Here is a 21055-nt window from a genome sequence, read left to right on the forward strand (position 1 = left end):
CCTTCCCAAGTACATAATTCTTCCTACACTTCAGATAATTGTCTCCTTTCTTTTTTTCTTTTTTGTTTTTTGAGACTGAATCTTGCTCTGGCACCCAGGATGGAGTGCAGTGGCACGATCTCTGCTCACCGCAACCTCCGTCTCCCGGGTTCAAGCGATTCTCCTGCCTCAGCCTCTTGAGTAGCTGGGATTTCAGGAACCTGCCACCATGCCTGGCTAATTCTTGTATTTTTATTAGAGGCTGGGTTTCACCATGTTGGCCAGGATGGTCTCAAACTCCTGACCTCAAATGATCCTTCCGCCTCGACCTCCCAAAGTGCAGGTATTACAGGGGTGAGCCATCGTGCCTGGCCAATTGTCTCCTATCAAACAACATAAAGACTATGTTTATGAACTTTGTATAAATGATAGTACAGGATGCTCTGATTCTTCTGCAAATTGCTTTTTTCCACTCGTGGTAGTATTTTTGAGATTTATCCATGTTTGATGCTTGTAGTTCCAATCCATTCATTTCTATTGCTTGTCATATTTTATTGTATGAGTACACCATCCTTTACTTACCTGTTCTGCTGTTGATGGACAGTTGTTTCCAGTTTTTGCAGTTAAAAAATTACACTGCTATTAATGTTATTTTATGGTTCCTCCTTGTATATATGTGTGAGATTCCTTAGGGTACCTATGTATGAATGAAACTGTAGGATCAAAAGGTATGTGTATCTTCAGTTTTACTAAAGATTGCCTAATTGTCTCCAAAAGTACTGCTCCTTTAAGTCGCTGCTGTCACTGATGAGGTTTTCATTGTTCTCTACCCTTGCCAATAGTAGGTATTGTTAGACTTTGTAATTTATCAGTTAGATGAGTGATATATCTCATTGTTATTTTGAATTTCCCTGACTACTAGTGAGGTTGTATATCTTTCCTTACATTTATCAGTATTACAGGTATTTTTTTCTAATACTTACACTTATTGTATATTATGGTTTAAAGTTACATGCAAAGTTGTAAGTAGCACAAAGTAGGTACTACTAGATAGAACTATGCCCTGCTTGTATCTTTAAAACAAATGCATTTTTGATACTTCAGAAAGTGAATGTGAGAGTTAGAGTTACATCTTTCAACACAGATAAATGAAAAGCAATGCTGAAAGGCTTGCGGAAGCTACATGTAATATACCATGTATATAAAGTTAACCGTACTGTGTATCTGTGGGCACAGTACTTCAGCCTATTTGTGTTTCACTTTTTCTATGTGAGATGATCTTACCAACCTCACAGGGTGATTGGAGGTGAGTGGGCAGTCGATGATATAATGAATGCTAAGCACTTAGAATAGTATCTGGCATGTAAGCATTGTTGATATATAACAGAAAGTGTTGCTGGGCATGGTGGCTCACACCTATAATCCTAGCACTTTCGGAGGCCAAGGCAGGAGGATCACTTGAGCCCAGGAGTTGGAGACCAGCCTGGGTGACAGAGTGAGACCCTGTCTCAAATCAAAACAAGATTAAAAAAATATATAGAAAGTGTTGTTATTGCTGTGCATAATAGTCTATTTTCTGTAGATTCAAATGATATGAATTAGAGTGTAAAATTATGTATTGGAATGGTGTGTGCGAGTCACTGCTCTGTCTTCCCAGGGCACAAAATGCTAATGGAATTGGGGAGGGTACATGGGGCTTGTGATGTGTTTTCTTCCTAAAAGATGCAGAATGCATCAGAATGTTAAGATTTGACAGGGTAGTGTAGCGGGTTCTTTTTTTTTTTTTTTTTAACTGTTTGCTTAAAATATTTCAAAACAAATATTATTTAAGCATAAAAAAACATTGGCAACTGTGCAGACATTTTTTGGAGGAAATAATTTGGGGTGGTTTTTCAGTTTGTGTGTGTGTGTGTGTGTGTGTGTGTATTAGAAAGCATGAACTTTGGAATTAAATTGATGCTTGAGTCCTGACTCCATTATTTACCAGCTTTATGATTTTGGGCAGTTTATGCAATCTCTCCAAGTCAGTCTTCTCATCTTTAAAATGTTATCTCATTTAATTCTTTCACCAAACCATGAGGCAAAATGCTTCATGTTTTGTTGAGAGTATTAAATGAATTAAATGAGATAACATTAAGACCTGGTACATGTGCCTAGTACTTAGTTTTAGGATGAACTATACATACTCAGCTTTAGTAATATGAAAGACGGGTAACACCATCGTATATAATTAAATCAGCCCTGAAATCTGGCAGCATTTATGAGATTGAAATGCTGTCTGTTGATAGTTGATTCTAATATAAATGTACTTCCATCTCAGGGCCAGCTGAGGGGCCCACGGACATAGGGCACCCACAATAGGCATGTGTCTGCTGTGTGTTTGTGTTCGGTCGTCCTGCTTCTCTGCTTCCACACATACGCACGCCCCTGTGTTACTTTGGTTCATCTTCTGTACTCTGTCAGTTTTCTGCTGGTCAGAACATCTGTGACTGTGACAGAGCCGTCCAGGATTGCAGTTGATAGGTGGGCATAATCATTGGGACCCTTCTGGGGACTCTGGAACCTGGCTTCTGTTTGGGAACTCTGTCAGTGATCATGCAGCATGGAAGAGGGGGGCTGGTGCCAGAGAGCTGATGACAGAGATGCAGGCTAGGTGCTGGTAGACAACTGTGAGCTGGCTTCATTTAGACGGTTCTCATGTCTCTTGCCACAGGAATTTCTTCACATGGCTCCTGAAGAAGTGACCATCACAGTTCGTCTCATCCGTTCCTTTGAACATCGCAATTTCAAACCTGTAGTGTATCACGGAGTGAATTTGGACCAAACTGTAAAGGAATTTATCATATTTCTAAAGCAAGGTATGAGATGTGAAAGCCATTTTGTTTTACTAGTATTTTTTAAAAATAGCTGACTATGACATTAATAATAATATTTAACAAATCCTAAAGTACTTTGAAAGATTCACCTGGGTTCCAAGCCAGGTGCTGGGCAAGCCCCTGTTCTGGGCCCTGGCGTCTGCAGAGGGCCCTCCCTCAAGGATTCTCACTGAATAGTCTGTGTCCTCATGAGGGATTGTGACCGTCGTTTTTGGCTTCTTTTTTTTTTTTTTTAATTAAAAGTAATATCTAGATTTGTTGTTAATGGGGTTATGTATTTGGAGGTTGATTAGCGAGGGGGTGTAGTGTAGCTGATTGTGGTACCCAGCTGAGCACACAGGGTGTGGGGTGGTCACATGGGGAAGTGTGGTGGGAGGGGAAAGTGTGGTGGGAGGGGAAAGTGTGGTGGGAGGGGAAAGTGTGGTGGGAGGGGAAAGTGTGGTGGGAGGGAAAGTGTGGTGGGAGGGGAAAGTGTGGTGGGAGGGGAAAGTGTGGTGGGAGGGAAAGTGTGGTGGGAGGGAAAGTGTGGTGGGAGGGAAAGTGTGGTGGGAGGGGAAAGTGTGGTGGGAGGGGAAAGTGTGGTGGGAGGGGAAAGTGTGGTGGGAGGGGAAGTGTGGTGGGGGGGAAAGTGTGGTGGGGGGGAAAGTGTGGTGGGGGGGAAAGTGTGGTGGGGGGGAAAGTGTGGTGGGGGGGAAAGTGTGGTGGGAGGGGAAAGTGTGGTGGGAGGGGAAGTGTGGTGGGGGGGAAAGTGTGGTGGGGGGGAAAGTGTGGTGGGGGGGAAAGTGTGGTGGGAGGGGAAAGTGTGGTGGGAGGGGAAAGTGTGGTGGGAGGGGAAAGTGTGGTGGGAGGGGAAAGTGGTGGGAGGGAAAGTGTGGTGGGAGGGAAAGTGTGGTGGGAGAGGAAAGTGTGGTGGGAGGGAAAGTGTGGTGGGAGGGGAAAGTGTGGTGGGAGGGGAAAGTGTGGTGGGAGGGGAAAGTGTGGTGGGAGGGGAAAGTGTGGTGGGAGGGGAAAGTGTGGTGGGAGGGGAAAGTGTGGTGGGAGGGAAAGTGTGGTGGGAGGGAGCAGAGGCTGTACAGCAGGAAGTCGTGAGAGCTGCTGATAATTGTGGTCACAGACGCAGAAACGGCGGTGCTAGTTCATTGTTTCAAACTAGAAGTCTGCGTGAAGTTAGTCTTCATTCTCTTATGTCCTCAATGGGTTTCTCTTCTTTGTTTTTAATTATCGAAGTGTTCCAATCATCGACCTTTCAGAAAACATCTAAAATAAGGTTTTATTATTTTAACTGAAGTGTTATTTATATATGGTGCAATCTGCAGATTTCTTGTTTAGTTCCATTGGTTTTGACAAAGGTATTGCTTTATATCCAATGTAATTTTTTTACTTTGACATGATTTCAAACTCACAGACAAGTTGCAAGAACAGGACAAAGAATTCCTGGATGCTCTTCACACAGATTCCCTGTGTTAACATTTTGTTATGTTTGTTTTATTCCTGTGGAGGCCAAAGCAACTCCATCTTGGATGCTGATCTGCCATATTGACTTCTCATTAGTCCCAGTTTCGAGGTGCCTCTAAGATTTCCAGGTTATCTACTATTCCCTGTGTAAGAACAGGTACTTACTATAAATCCTGACCTTAGGTCAAGCAACCTTGATGTTACCGTACTTTGCTTGCCCTACACATCCCTTTAGATCACCCTTTCCCTATGGTATAAGCCCTGGGTCTGGGGGGTAGTGGTGTGTGATCCATTGTCTTGTCCTGCCAAAGCCTGAGACACAGACATAGCTTCTGTTTGTAAGTCCCTATTAAATATGTCTTTCTAAGAAACTGAATATGTCAGCCTCTTTCTTCAGCCTCTCAGCTTCCTCGGACTTTCTGGGGCAGGTTCACATAGACCTGCTCACCTTGAAACAATTCCTCACTCCCTCCCCTCTCTCCTCTTCCCCTTTCTCTCTCATTCTCCTCACTGTCCCAGATTAGGTAGCATCCTCAACAAAGAACAGTAAAATTTTAGAGAAGTGACAAGACAAAGGAAATGAACTCTGAATCTCTCAGGGTGACAACTTGTGGGAAAGTGAATACTAAGGCTAGTTAGTAAAGCTCGTTAATGTGGATTCTGTTGTACTGTCTCCAGACTGATAAGGGTCTAAAGTTGTCTTCAGTGGTTAACCTTTGTTTTCCTTGGTAGAGCGGTGGGCAGGATACCTTTTGTCTTTGTAAATCTATTATATGTCCTGATTTTAGGCAAACAGAGGGAGGGCCGAGAGCTTTCCTGCATCTGCTGCTGCTTAACTGCCTTTAGCTCAAAAAAAATCCTTAGCTAAAGAGGCATATTTTGGGGGGCACTTCCTGGTCTCTGACAGTGTCAATTAGAAAGTGTCCTGCTTTTGAAGGGCCATTACCCAAAGCATAGTCAGAGTTTGAAATAGAAACAAATCCCTACTTTTTAATTTTATAATCTTTATGTGTATTTTGGGTTACAGTGTTTCTTAATGTTGATACAGCAAGTGTTATGATGTTCTTTGTACAGTGCAGACTAGGTTCTTGAAGTCCTTGAGAATAAGATGTATTTTCAAGCTGCTGCAATGGCAGGGGAAGATGTCTTTTTTCTGTTTTTTTTTTTTTTTTTTGAATTTTGCAACCATATGCTTATTTTTGTCATATTTTTCTAAATCTCTTTAGGATATAACAAACTGTTTATTAATTAATTAATTAATTAATTATACTTTAGGTTTTAGGGTACATGTGTGCAATGTGCAGGTTAGTTACATATGTATACATGTGCCATGCTGGTGAGCTGCACCCACTAACTCATCATCTAGCATTAGGTGTATCTCCCAATGCTATCCCTCCCCCCTCCCCCCACCCCACAACAGTCCCCAGAGTGTGATGTTCCCCTTCCTGTGTCCATGTGTTCTCATTGTTCAATTCCCACCTATGAGTGAGAATATGCGGTGTTTGGTTTTTTGTTCTTGGGATAGTTTACTAAGAATGATGATTTCCAATTTCATCCATGTCCCTACAAAGGACATGAACTCATCCTTTTTTTATGGCTGCATAGTATTCCATGGTGTATATGTGCCACATTTTCTTAATCCAGTCTATCATTGTTGGACATTTGGGTTGGTTCCAAGTCTTTGCTATTGTGAATAATGCCGCAATAAACATACGTGTGCATGTGTCTTTATAGCAGCATGATTTATAGTCCTTTGGGTATATACCCAGTAATGGGATGGCTGGGTCAAATGGTATTTCTAGTTCTAGATCCCTGAGGAATCGCCACACTGACTTCCACAAGGGTTGAACTAGTTTACAGTCCCACCAACAGTGTAAAAGTGTTCCTATGTCTCCACATCCTCTCCAGCACCTGTTGTTTCCTGACTTTTTAATGATTGCCATTCTAACTGGTGTGAGATGGTATCTCATTGTGGTTTTGATTTGCATTTCTCTGATGGCCAGTGATGGTGAGCATTTTTTCATGTGTTTTTTGGCTGCATAAATGTCTTCTTTTGAGAAGTGTCTGTTCATGTCCTTTGCTCACTTTTTGATGGGGTTGTCTTTTTCTTGTAAATTTGTTGGAGTTCATTGTAGATTCTGGATATTAGCCCTTTGTCAGATGAGTAGGTTGCGAAAATTTTCTCCCATTTTGTAGGTTGCCTGTTCACTCTGATGGTAGTTTCTTTTTCTGTGCAGAAGCTCTTTAGTTTCATTAGATCCCATTTGTCAATTTTGGCTTTTGTTGCCATTGCTTTTGGTGTTTTAGATGTGAAGTCCTTGCCCATGCCTATGTCCTGAATGGTAATGCCTAGGTTTTCTTCTAGGGTTTTTATGGTTTTAGGTCTAACGTTTAAGTCTTTAATCCATCTTGAATTGATTTTTGTATAAGGTGTAAGGAAGGGATCCAGTTTCAGCTTTCTACATATGGATAGCCAGTTTTCCCAGCACCATTTATTAAATAGGGAATCCTTTCCCCATTGCTTGTTTTTCTCAGGTTTGTCAAAGATCAGATAGTTGTAGATATGCGGCGTTATTTCTGAGGGCTCTGTTCTGTTCCATTGATCTATATCTCTGTTTTGGTACCAGTACCATGCTGTTTTGGTATCAGTACCATGCTGTTTTGGTTACTGTAGCCTTGTAGTATAGTTTGAAGTCAGGTAGCGTGATGCCTCCGGCTTTGTTCTTTTGACTTAGGATTGACTTGGTGATGTGGGCTCTTTTTTGGTTCCATATGAACTTTAAAGTAGTTTTTTTCCAATTCTGTGAAGAAAGTCATTGGTAGCTTGATGGGGATGGCATTGAATCTGTAAATTACCTTGGGCAGTATGGCCATTTTCACGATATTGATTCTTCCTACCCATGAGCATGGAATGTTCTTCCATTTGTTTGTATCCTCTTTTATTTCCTTGAGCAGTGGTTTGTAGATCTCCTTGAAGAGGTCCTTCACGTCCCTTGTAAGTTGGATTCCTAGGTATTTTATTCCCTTTAAGCAATTGTGAATGGGAGTTCACTCATGATTTGGCTCTCTGTTTGTCTGTTGTTGGTGTATAAGAATGCTTGTGATTTTTGTACATTGATTTTGTATCCTGAGACTTTGCTGAAGTTGCTTATCAGCTTAAGGAGATTTTGGGCTGAGACAATGGGGTTTTCTAGATATACAATCATGTCGTCTGCAAACAGGGACAATTTGACTTCCTCTTTTCCTAATTGAATACCCATTATTTCCTTCTCCTGCCTAATTGCCCTGGCCAGAACTTCCAACACTATGTTGAATAGGAATGGTGAGAGGGGGCATCCCTGTCTCGTGCCGGTTTTCAAAGGGAATGCTTCCAGTTTTTGCCCATTCAGTATGGTATTGGCTGTGGGTTTGTCATAGATACCTCTTATTATTTTGAGATACGTCCCATCAATACCTAATTTATTGAGAGTTTTTAGCATGAAGGGTTGTTGAATTTTGTCAAAGGCCTTTTCTGCATCTATTGAGATAACCATGTGGTTTTTGTCTTTGGTTCTGTTTATATGCTGGATTACATTTATTGATTTGTGTATGTTGAACCAGCCTTGCATCCCAGGGATGAAGCCCACTTGATCATGGTGGATAAGCTTTTTGATGTGCTGCTGGATTCTGTTTGCCAGTATTTTATTGAGGATTTTTGCATCAACGTTCATCAAGGATATTGGTCTAAAATTATCTTTTTTGGTCGTGTCTTTGCCTGGCTTTGGTATCAGGATGATGCTGGCCTCATAAAATGAGTTAGGGAGGATTCCCTCTTTTTCTATTGATTGGAATAGTTTCAGAAGGAATGGTACCAGTTCCTCCTTGTACCTCTGGTAGAATTCGGCTGTGAATCCATCTGGTCCTGGACTCTTTTTGGTTGCTAAGCTATTGATTATTGCCACAATTTCAGCTCCTGTTATTGGTCTATTCAGAGATTCAACTTCTTCCTGGTTTAGTCTTGGAAGAGTGTATGTGTCGTGGAATTTATCCATTTCTTCTAGATTTTCTAGTTTATTTGTGTAGAGGTGTTTGTAGTATTCTTTGATGGTAGTTTGTATTTCTGTGGGATCGGTGGTGATATCCCCTTTATCATTTTTTATTGCATCTATTTGATTCTTCTCTCTTTTTTTCTTTATTAGTCTTGCTAGCGGTCTATCAATTTTGTTGATCCTTTCAAAAAACCAGGTCCTGGATTCATTAATTTTTTGAAGGGTTTTTTGTGTCTCTATTTCCTTCAGTTCTGCTCTGATTTTAGTTATTTCTTGCCTTCTGCTAGCTTTTGAATGTGTTTGCTCTTGCTTTTCTAGTTCTCTTAATTGTGATGTTAGGGTGTCAATTTTGGATCTTTCCTGCTTTCTCTTGTGGGCATTTAGTGCTCTAAATTTCCCTCTACACACTGCTTTGAATGCATCCCAGAGATTCTGGTATGTTGTGTCTTGGTTCTCGTTGGTTTCAAAGAACATCTTTATTTCTGCCTTCATTTCGTTATGTACCCAGTAGTCATTCAGGAGCAGGTTGTTCAGTTTCCATGTAGTTGAGTGGTTTTGAGTGAGATTCTTAATCCTGAGTTCTAGCTTGATTGCACTGTGATCTGAGAGATAGTTTGTTATAATTTCTGTTCTTTTACATTTGCTGAGGAGAGCTTTACTTCCAAGTGTGTGGTCAATTTTGGAATAGGTGTGGTGTGGTGCTGAAAAAATGTATATTCTGTTGATTTGGGGTGGAGAGTTCTGTAGATGTCTATTAGGTCCGCTTGGTGCAGAGCTGAGTTCAATTCCTGGGTATCCTTGTTGACTTTCTGTCTCGTTGATCTGTCTAATGTTGACAGTGGGGTGTTAAAGTCTCCCATTATTAATAATGTGTGGGAGTCTAAGTCTCTTTGTAGGTCACTCAGGACTTGCTTTATGAATCTGGGTGCTCCTGTATTGGGTGCATATATATTTAGGACAGTTAACTCTTCTTGTTGAATTGATCCCTTTACCATTATGTAATGGCCTTCTTTGTCTCTTTTGATCTTTGTTGGTTTAAAGTCTGTTTTATCAGAAACTAGGATTGCAACCCCTGCCTTTTTTTGCTTTCCATTTGCTTGGTAGATCTTCCTCCATCCTTTTATTTTGAGCCTATGTGTGTCTCTGCACGTGAGATGGGTTTCCTGAATACAGCATAGTGATGGGTCTTGACTCTTTATCCAATTTGCCAGTCTGTGTCTTTTAATTGGAGCATTTAGTCCATTTACATTTAAAGTTAATATTGTTATGTGTGAATTTGATCCTGTCATTATGATGTTAGCTGGTTATTTTGCTCGTTAGTTGAGGCAGTTTCTTCTTAATCTCGATGGTCTTTACATTTTGGCATGATTTTGCAGCGGCTGGTACCGGTTGTTCCTTTCCATGTTTAGCGCTTCCTTCAGGAGCTCTTTTAGGGCAGGCCTGGTGGTGACAAAATCTCTCAGCATTTGCTTGTCTGTAAAGTATTTTATTTCTCCTTCACTTATGAAGCTTAGTTTGGCTAGATATGAAATTCTGGGTTGAAAATTCTTTTCTTTAAGAATGTTGAATATTGGCCCCCACTCTCTGGCTTGTAGAGTTTCTGCCGAGAGATCCACTGTTAGTCTGATGGGCTTCCCTTTGAGGGTAACCCGACCTTTCTCTCTGGCTGCCCTTAACATTTTTTCCTTCATTTCAACTTTGGTGAATCTGACAATTATGTGTCTTGGAGTTTCTCTTCTCGAGGAGTATCTTTGTGGCGTTCTCTATATTTCCTGAATGTGAATGTTGGCCTGCCTTGCTAGATGGGGAAGTTCTCCTGGATAATATCCTGCAGAGTGTTTTCCAACTTGGTTCCATTCTCCCCATCACTTTCAGGTACACCAATCAGACGTAGATTTGGTCTTTTCACATAGTCCCGTATTTCTTGGAGGCTTTGCTCATTTCTTTTTATTCTTTTTTCTCTAAACTTCCCTTCTCGCTTCATTTCATTCATTTCATCTTCCATCGCTGATACCCTTTCTTCCAGTTGATCGCATCGGCTCCTGAGGCTTCTGCATTCTTCACGTAGTTCTCGAACCTTGGTTTTCAGCTCCATCAGCCCCTTTAAGCACTTCTCTGTATTGGTTATTCTAGTTATACATTTGTCTAAATTTTTTTCAAAGTTTTCAGCTTCTTTGCCTTTGATTTGAATATCCTCCCGTAGCTCGGAGTAATCTGATCGTCTGAAGCCTTCTTCTCTCAGCTCGTCAAAGTCATTCTCCGTCCAGCTTTGTTCCGTTACTGGTGAGGAACTGCGTTCCTTTGGAGGAGGAGAGGCGCTCTGCTTTTTAGTTTCCAGTTTTTCTGCTCTGTTTTTTGCCCATCTTTGTGGTTTTATCTACTTTTGGTCTTTGATGATGGTGATGTACAGATGGGTTTTTGGTGTGGATGTCCTTTCTGTTTGTTAGTTTTCCTTCTAACAGACAGGACCCTCAGCTGCAGGTCTGTTGGAGTACCCGGCCGTGTGAGGTGTCAGTCTGCCCCTGCTGGGGGGGTACCTCCCAGTTAGGCTGCTCGGGGGTCAGGGGTCAGGTACCCACTTGAGGAGGCAGTCTGCCCGTTCTCAGATCTCCAGCTGCGTGCTGGGAGAACCACTGCTCTCTTCAAAGCTGTCAGACAGGGACATTTAAGTCTGCAGAGGTTACTGCTGTCTTTTTGTTTGTCTGTGCCCTGCCCCTGCCCCCAGAGGTGGAGCCTACAGAGGCAGGCAGGCCTCTTTGAGCTTTGGTGGGCTCCACCCAGTTCGAGCTTCCCTGCTGCTTTGTTTACCTAAGCAAGCCTGGGCAATGGCGGGCGCCCCTCCTCCAGCCTCGCTGCTGCCTTGCAGTTTGATCTCAGACTGCTGTGCTAGCAATCAGCGAGACTCCGTGGGCGTAGGACCCTCTGAGCCAGGTGCCGGATATAATCTCCTGGTGCGCCGTTTTTTAAGCCCATCGGAAAAGCGCAGTATTCTGGTGGGAGTGACCCGATTTTCTAGGTGCCGTCTGTCACCCCTTTCTTTGACTAGGAAAGGGAACTCCCTGACCCCTTGCGCTTCCCGAGTGAGGCAATGCCTCGCCCTTCTTCGGCTCGCGCATGGTGCGCGCACCCACTGACCTGCGCCCACTGTCTGGCACTCCCTAGTGAGATGCACCCGGTACCTCAGATGGAAATGCAGAAATCACCCGTCTTCTGCGTGGCTTACGCTGGGAGCTGTAGACAGGAGCTGTTCCTATTCGGCCATCTTGGCTCCTCCCCCTAACAAACTGTTTAAGATGTCTTTTTTCCAGGGTCATGGTGTTCTTTTCTTCCCAGGTACCACAGATGCCTTCCCCAGCAGAGCAGGGGTGCTGGTCACAGTAAGATGCTCAGGCCCGCCTACTCACACCTTTCATCTGCGGTGGGAATAACAGCCACTGCTTGTTTCAATTGTGCACTTAGGGAAATGTGTTCCACTGACTAAAAGGTGAACTTTTGGGGTACAGACTTTTTTGAGTTGTGGGCTCTGTGTCCAAGCCTATCTTTGTCATCTGATTTGAGGTACTATGGAACTCTGAAAGATTGGTGGGCCACAGATTTGCCTTTTATGAATTGTGTACATAACAAAGGCCAAATAGTTTGAAGACCCTGTCTCTCCAAAAAAGAAAAAACCCCCCAAAAAACTAGCTGGGCATGGTGGCATACATCTGTAGTGCTAGCACTCAGGAGGCTGAGGTGGGAAGATCGCTTGAGCCCAGGAAGTTGAGGCTGCAGTGAGCTTTGATTGCACTGCTGCACTCTAGTTTGGGCCACAGAGCAAGCCTGTGTCTCAAAAAAAATAAAAAAATAAAAAAAAATAAAACTTTCCTGATGTTGCATGGGTAATAAAAGGCAAAGCTGCAAATCAACCCAGGCATGTTAACTATCAAACATGTACTCTTATTAAACACTGCACTAAATTGCTTCTTTATTCTTCTCTACTGCCTCGCTTGCTTGAGTGGGATCTCTGAAATAAATGGATGGACTCCGTGTCAAAAGGGTCTTTGAATTTAGTTCATCTTGCTCTAGCATTTTGAGTGCTGAGTGCTAGAGAGATTGTCTGACATAGTGGCATAGGGAATTTTGTACAGATACAGAAATGGTCATTGTGAAGAAAAATCTCTTGGAGTTATTTTACATAGTTTATTGCCTTTCTTTCTTTCTTTTTAAATTAAATTTTATTTTTCGATCCTCCTCCCTCCCCAAGGCTTTCTAAATGTTCTTTTCTTTTGTAGTCATGTTTTGCCATCCACAGGTTAACCTAGTTACCTGCCATCATTGTTTGTATTTTCTCCTCAGCCAAAAAGTTTTGGTTAAATTTTATTCATTTCCCATTGAGAATCATAGCCCTAGAGCATCATCACGTCATCAAAACCTTAAGTCATATAAATACAATAAATATAAATGTATATATCTACATATAAATATAATAAACCTATTTCTGATGTATGAGAAATTTATTTATTTATTTTGAGACAGAGTCTCGCTCTGTTGCCCAGACTGGAGTGCAGTGGCGTGGTCTCGGTTAACAACCTCTGCCTCCCAAGTTGAAGCGATTCTCCTGCCTCAGCCTCCTGAGTAGCTGGGATTACAGGTGTGCACCACTATGCCCGGCTAATTTTGTATTTTTAGTAGAGATGGGGTTTCACCATGTTGGTAGGCTGGTCTCAAACTTCTGATCTCAAGCGATCCGCCTGCCTCAGCCTCCCAAAGTGCTGGGATTACAGGCGTGAGCCACTGCACCTGGCCTGGGAAATGGATATTAATCAAATATTATGATCATAGAGGTATCATAATATTTTACCATCTATAGATGACTGTATATTTTAGATTCAGAATACTAGACAAACCAATTATCTAGATAACATAAAATTATTTTAATTATTCTTAATTTGCAAGCATTTCGATTCTTACTAACACTTCAGATCTGGTTTCCAAATGTAAAGTCATCCCAACTATGAAAAAGAACGCTGTGGAAGCTCTTTCCAACCTTCCAGTTCAGTCTGATGTTTTTCTCATGGTTAGACTGGGCTTATGGGTTTTTGAGAGGAAGGTCACAGAGGCACAGAGTGATTTTATCAGATCGTATCAGAGGTGTACGCTTTCCACATGATTTAGGATTATTGATGTTGACCTTGATTAAGTGGCTGAAGTCATGTCAGGTTTCTCTACTGTAAAGTTACTCTTTTTTCCTTCCCTTTTCAAATGGTACTTTTCAGAAGGAATTCATATCACAGTTAAACACTCGGGGGTTATGCTCCCTTTCCTTTAGAATAAAACGTGTACAAAATTCCTCTGGAGTTCTGTATGGCAGACTTGACTTTGTTGCTCAGATTGTGCTAGCTTTGGGAGCTCTTTCAGTTGCTTCCTGTGCTCCTCTGACATACGCCCTCAGTGTGCATGGGTGCACGTGTTCAGTACTTTTACTTTCTGGTACTACAGGATGCTCCAGACTCATCTTGTACATGTCCTGTTCCTAGAATCAGCTTTATTTCCAAGGAGTCTCAGTTCTTTTTTGGTGGAAAATTGTGTTAGAAACCAGCATCTAGGTACTAGATGTGTTCATTGCTACTAGAGTGTTCTTTCTTTCTTTCTTTTTTCTATGGTAGATATCTAAAGACCAAGGAGTATTATTTTAAACTGTCTCAGCTGATCAGGCAAATATATGTGTCTATATTAACCTGTGCATATGTACATATCTATAAATATTTTTATATGTAACAATCTATATATAAATATGCTAAACGTGAGTTCTTACTGATCTTTCCATCTCTGATCCATTACCCTATGGCTCATTCTAGCTTCCTCTTCTTGCTTATCTGTTAATTCCCACACCAACAGTGAGAAACGTGGTCCCACCATCTACTATCCATTTATTTAATTGTTTAATTCTAGCATACAGGTATAGCAGTGTATCCCCATGGGAAGCAACTTGATATCAGTGAGATACAGTCCTTTTGTGTCCTTTCGCCATAAGCACTGTAGTCTTACAAAATCTGTTCATTGCCGGAGTTATTTAGGTCAGCGCTTTTTCTTCTACTCCCTTTAGTAAGGTTGTTGTAGCATTTGTAATACAGGTAGATTAGATTCTCTTGTCACCACCTGCATTCTTTCCTGATATCCTCTGATTTCTTAAATACTTTTTTTTTTTTTTTTTTTCTGAGACAGGGTCTCATTCCAGTTGCTCAGGCTAGAGTGCAGTGGCACCATCTTGGCTCACGGCAGCCTCAACCTCCCGGACCCAGGTGATTCTCCCACCATAGCCTCCTGAGTAGCTGGGACTACTGATGCATGCCACCATGCCTGGCTAATTTTTTATTTATTTATTTTTTATTTTTAGTAGAGATGGGGTTTTGCCGTGTTGCCCAGGCTGGTCTCAAAACTCCTGGACTCAGGCAGTCCGCTGCCTCAGCCTCCCAAAGTGCTGGGATTATAGGTGTGAGTTGCTGTGCCCGACCTTTTTTTTTTTTTTTGCTTTGCGTAAAAAAAGGTTCACTCTGTGTGCTACAAAGTTCTTTGGGTTTTTGACAAACGGGTAATGTCATGTAGCCACCCTTACAGTGCCGTACAGAATAGTTTCACTGCCTAAAATATCTGCTGTGCTTCACTTCTTTATCCCCTCCCTCACCATGCTGCACCCTTGGCAACTACTGATTTTTTTCTTATCTCTATATCTTTTCCAGAATGTCACTGAATTGGAATCATACAGTATGTAGACTTTTCAGAATGGCTTCTTTTACTTAGAAATATACATTGAAGGGGTCAGGCACAGTGGCTCACACCTGTAATCCCAACACTTTGGAAGGTGGAGGTAGGAGGATCACTTGAGCCTGGGAGTTTGAGACCAGAGTGGACAACACAGTATGACCCCATCTGTCAAAAAAAAAAAAAGAAAAAAAGAAAAGAGAAACATGCATTGAACATGCATTGAAGGGTCCTTCATGTCTTTTTGTGATAAGTCATGTCTTTCTAATCTCCATTAATCTGGAACAATCCCCCACCTTCTTTTGTTTTTCATTTTATTGATTCTTAAAGAAAAATTTAGGCCAGTGTCTTATAGAATGTTACATAATTTGCATTTGTCTAGATTGTTTTCTCATGATTAGGTTCAGGTTAAGCAGTTTTGGCAAGATTACCATGTAGGTCAGGGGTTAACAAACTACAGTCTGTGGACCATATATGTACCACTTTTGTGATTTAGTTGAGTTGAATAGTTGTGACAGACTTTCACAGAGACAGACACTGGCCCACAAAGCCTAAAATGCTGACTCGCTGGCCTTTACCAAACTAGTTTGCTGGCCTTGATGTAGGTGATTCCTCCTTGTTGTATCACATCAGGAAACACTGAATGTCAGTTTATCCCTTCATTGGTGATACAGATTTAAATCTTTCGGCTAAAGGTGCCATCCACCAGATTTTCCTGGTGTAAAAGTGTCTTTTTAATTTATAAGTAGTCTGTGGAGTGATCAATGTTGAGACCATTTACATATCTTGTTTCTTACGGTTTTAGCATTTATTGATGATCCTTATCTGAATCATTGGTGGTTGAAAAATTGTGATTTTTCTAATTCTATGATTATCTCTACATATATTATCTGGCACTCTTCTGTAAAGAACCAGTCCCTTGAAGCCTCTCTGTTTTTGAAAGGAATACAATAATTTGGCTGCAGTACAGTCATAACATATTATTGCCTTATCACATGAGGCAGTTCCTTCAACATGTTGTTAAGGCAGTGCTTTCTTGTTTTTACTACTGTACTACAGGATGTACTGCAGATTCTTTAATTTAAGTACTTTATAATTTTAATACACAAAATAATACTTGGCCTGGCATGGTGGCTCACACCGTAATCCCAGCACTTTGGGAGGCCAAAGCGGGAGGATTGCTTGAGCGCAGGAGTTCGAGACCAGTCTGAGCAACATAGCAAGACCCTCATCTGTACTAAAAATGTAAAAACATTGACCTGGCCTGGTAGTGCATGCCTGTAGCCCAGCTACTTGGGAGGCTGAGATGGGAGGATTGCCTGAGCCTGGGAGGTCGAGGCTGCAGTGAGCCTTGATTGTGCCACTGCATTCCAGTCTGGGCAACAGAGAAAGACCTTGACTCAAACAAAACAAAACAAAACTATTTTTATCATCCCTGGCTATTAATCTTTGGAACGAGAGTATAACAACAGAGCGGGTGTGCTAACCTAGGGATGGCAGGTGGTTTCTTCTAGGAAGGGAGTAACAGTGGGACTGGGGAAAGATAGAAAGGTTTCAGCTGTATCCAGATTGTTTTACTTAGTTAAAAAAAAGGATCTATAGTAATATGACTACATGTTAACATTTGTAAAATCTGGTTGGTGGGTTCAGTGAATTTTTTATTCTGCTTTGTGCTTTTCTATAATTTAGATTATTTTATAATTAAAGTAAGAAGCATCTTAATATAGCTTAACCTTTGAATCTTACCATCATATCTGATAAGGATACCTTATCAGGTTTGAATGTTGGTGCATAGTTTTGATTATTAGGTGCTTGGTATTCTTTGTCCATTAGATTAGTCATTGGCTTAGTTTTGTTTTTTTTCCTTTAGGTGTTTATGCTTTCTCAAAGGTCTTCTAATGTAGATCCAGCATCCAATAATAAGTTACAAATTGTACCACTTCTATTTTTAGAGCCTTTACTGTGAGGCAAAGAATTATTTTATTGCCTATTGATATTTCAGTGGTTTTCTAGACTTTATTGATTTTTGTATTGAAATGTGTGTTTTAACATTTCAGATTCCCCTGGGGCATCCTAATTTTCAGTAGTATATTTCTTAAGTTGCCTAAATTTTTTCACTGATTTCTTTTTATGGAGACTTAATTGTATGAGAAAAATTAGTGGTTACCTTCTTGTGACCTTCGTTTCTATTAATGAAATATTAAATTAGTTTTTGCAACATTCTGAAGTCTTACTTCAAAGGTGGGAAAACATAAAATGAAAGAAAAACTCAGTGCAAAGTGGGAAATAATTTTCAGAATATAATAGATATGTCATAGACTTTTGCTTTCAGCCAAGATGGAATGGGACCAGGGGACCAGGCTTGCTCTTCTACATTAAACAACTAAAAAAACTATTTATAATATATAAAACAGTCATTTCCCTGGGATCGGGGAAACAGACGAGGTGACCCCTATGATTGTGCCACTTTCCAGGCCACAGGGCAGGGAGAGGGAATTCAGGCAAAGCTGGTGGGTTCCATGAGTTTAGGAGTCAGAGCTGGCAGTCTGGAGTGGAGCCTGGAGAGTTCACAGGGCAGAGTACAGGGACATAGAGAGCTGTACGGAGAGATGGGGCGCTCTGAAGATTTGCAGAGGATCTTTGAAGATATGCAGAGTGTGAGTGTTCAGTTGTGTATGGATCAGTGCAAGCGAGTAAAGCAACCACTGGAAGCCTGGGAAAGAACCACCTGAAAGTAGTAGACTGAGAAATGCTCGGAGCTCCTACAGGGCTGGGAATAGTTTTGATTCCACCTGTTGGGGTGGAAACCTTGTTATTCACAGGTTATTGGGCAGAGTATCCAGAAGGGTGTTGCTACAGTAGTAGAGCAAAATTAGCTGTAGACTGAATTCTGCCCTGGTCCCACCCCACAAAGTTCAGAAGCACAACTTGAAAGGATCAAATTGTTTCCAAGTAATTTAACTGTGTCCCAGAAGAAAGCTCAAGAAAGCTTACAGGAATACAGAAATATCCAGCACCCAACAAGATAAAATTTACAGTGTCTAGCATCAAATCAGAACTTACCAGGCATGCAAAGAAGCAAAAAGGTATGACCCATAATGAGCAGAAAAAAAAATCAGTCAATTGAAACCAACCCAGAAATATTGCAGGTGATAAAATTAGTAAACAAAGATGATGGAGATAATTGTGACTATATTGCAGATGTTCGAGAAACAAGAGGAAAGATTGAGCATGTTAGCAATGGAAGATATTTAAAAATACCTGAATTGAAAATAGTGTCTGAGATGGGTATGCACTGGACAGGATTAGCCTGCAGATTAGATGCTGCAGGAGAAAAGATTAGTCAACTTGAAAACATAGCAACAAAACAATCTAAAATGAAACACAGAAAAAGACTGGAAAAAATAAAGCAGTGGGGAGGTATGGGACAACTTCTAGTAGCCAAATATACATGTAATTGGAGATAGTGAAGGAGAGAGGGACAGGGGACAGAAGATATATTTGAAGAAATAATGATTGAAAATTTTACAAATATATGAAAACTAGAGACTCACATTTCCCAGCAGTTCAACAAATCCCAAGCAAAAGAAACATGAAGAGAGCCACACCAAGGCGTACCATAATCTAACTGCTTAACTGGTGGTAAAGAAAAAAATTAAAAACAGCAAGAGAAAAAAGAACACATTACATAAAAAGGAACAAAGATGAAATTGACAGCCGACTTCTCATCAGAATCAATGCGTGCCAGAAAGAAGATACTGGATTGACATTTTTTTTCTTTTTTTGAGACAGAGTGCAGTGGCGCGATCTCGGCTCACTGCAACCTCCGCCGCCCAGGTTCAAGCGATTCTCCTGCCTCAGCCTCCCAAATAGCTGAGACTACAGGCATGTGCCACCACGCCCGGCTAATTTTTTTCGTATTTTTAGTAGAGATGGGGTTTCACCATGCTGGCCAGGCTGCCTCAAAATCCCAACCTCAAGTGATCAGCCCGCCTCGGCCTCCCAAAGTGCTGAGATTACAGATGTGAGCCACTGCACCTGGCCTGGAGTAACTTCTTTAAAGCAGTTAAGGAATGAAGCCAACATGAAGATGTTTTCAGACATACCAAAGCGGAAAGAGTTCATCACCTGGAGATCTGCACTGTAAGAAATGTTAGAAGACCTTCAGGCATAAGGAAAATGATACCAGATATAAATCTGGATGCACACAGAGAAATAGAGAGTACTGGAAATGGTAAATATAATAAATATAAAATATTTTTTCTTATTTTAAAAATAATTAAAAAATATATTTGACCATTTAAAGAAACACAACAACAACGTTTGTGGGCTTTGTGGGAAATTTATGACAGCAATAGCACGAAGGCCAGCAGAGGAGAAATGGAAGAATCTTTTGCTATTACAAAGTGTTACAGTATCATTTGGAGGTAGACTGATAAAGATGTTTACTGTAAACCTCAAAGCAACTCCTGCCTCCCAACCCCACAATCTAAGGGTTACAGCTAATGAGCTAACAAAAGAGATAAAATGGAATCATAAAATATTGTCAAATAGACAATCCAAAAGAAGATAGAAAAAGAGGAAATATAGAACAAATTTAAAAGAACAGCAAACTTTAACCATATCAATAATCACATTGAAAGTAAATGGTCTAATACCCCAATTAAAAAACAGACATATAATAGGAAGTCCCAATTATATGTTACCTACAAGAAATGTACTTTAAAGATAAAATCAAGTAAGAATAGAAGGATGAGAAAGTTATACCATGCTGATATGAATCCAAAGAAAAGTGGAGGGACTATATTAGTATCAGATGAACTAGATTTTAGAGCAGAATATTACTGAAACTATTACTTCATAATGATAAAGGCATCAACTGAGAGGACCTAACGATGCACCTAACAACAGAATTTCAAAATAAGTGAAGTAAAAACTCATAGAACTGCAGGAAGAAATAGATGAATGGAACAAATAGAAAATCAGTAAGGATCGAGAGAACTTAAAAACACTAGCAACCCAGTAACTGAATTGACATTTATAGAATCTTGCTTCCAACAATAGTGGAATTTACACATTTCCTTCAAATGCACATGGAGCGTTTATGAATAGTCCAGATTTCATATTATAAAACAAGTCTTAATAGATTTTAAAGGATTCAAATTGGACAGTGTCTGTTTTCTGGCCATAATGGAATTAGATTAGAAATCAATAACAGAAAGATCTCTGGAAAAATCTCCAAATATTTGGAAACCAAATAACACACTTCTAAATACCCTAAGGGTCAAAGCAGAGATCAAAAGGGAAGGTATTTTGAACTGAATGGAAATGAATATACAACTTTTCAAATTTTGTGGGATGCATGTAAAATAGTATTTAAAAGAAAGTCTATAGTACTAAAACACCTAAATATTAAAAAAGCCTTCAAATCAATGATTTCAATCTTTATGTTAAGAAACTAGAAAAAGAAAAGCAAATGAAACCTAAACTAATCAGAATAAAAGAAATAATAATGATCACAGCAGAAAATAGAAAAACCATAGAGAAAATCCATAACAGTCAAAGTTGGTTCTTTGAGATCAATAAAATTGAGGAAGCTCTAGCCAGACTGATCAGGAAATAGAGAAGATACAAGTTACCAGTATCAGGAGTGACAGTTGTCATATCACTACAGACTTTCTATAGATATTAAAAGAATAATAAAGGAATATTCTTAACAATTTAATGCTAATGAATACATTATCCTAGATAAAGAGGACAAATTGCTTGAAAGACCCAAACTATCAAAGCTCACTAAAAAAGAAACAGCATGAACAACTCTGTATTTTAAAAGGAATTATGGTTAAAAAATACTTCCACAAAGAAAACTCCAGGCCCAGATGGTTTCACTGGTACATTCTACCATATTTTTAAGAAATAAATAATCTCAATTCTACAGAGATTCTTCCAGAAGAAGGATGGGAGCCAGGCACCATA

The 21055-nt window shown here is 40.4% G+C and overlaps 1 protein-coding gene across 6 annotated transcripts in view; it reads left to right on the top strand.

The window, feature by feature from the left end:
• C11H2orf76 (chromosome 11 C2orf76 homolog) overlaps positions 1 to 21055 on the top strand; it is an 89304-nt gene that overhangs the window by 21110 nt on the left and 47139 nt on the right. For all 6 annotated transcript variants that reach the window (XM_054548600.2, XM_054548601.2, NM_001131970.2 and 3 more), the window contains 1 exon segment: positions 2693 to 2837. In XM_054548600.2, the coding sequence (XP_054404575.1) occupies positions 2705 to 2837 (133 nt within the window). In that variant the 5' untranslated portion in view covers positions 2693 to 2704.

The sequence above is a fragment of the Pongo abelii genome, chromosome 11 (assembly GCF_028885655.2).
Source record: "Pongo abelii isolate AG06213 chromosome 11, NHGRI_mPonAbe1-v2.0_pri, whole genome shotgun sequence".
Classification (NCBI taxonomy): Eukaryota; Metazoa; Chordata; class Mammalia; order Primates; family Hominidae; genus Pongo; species Pongo abelii.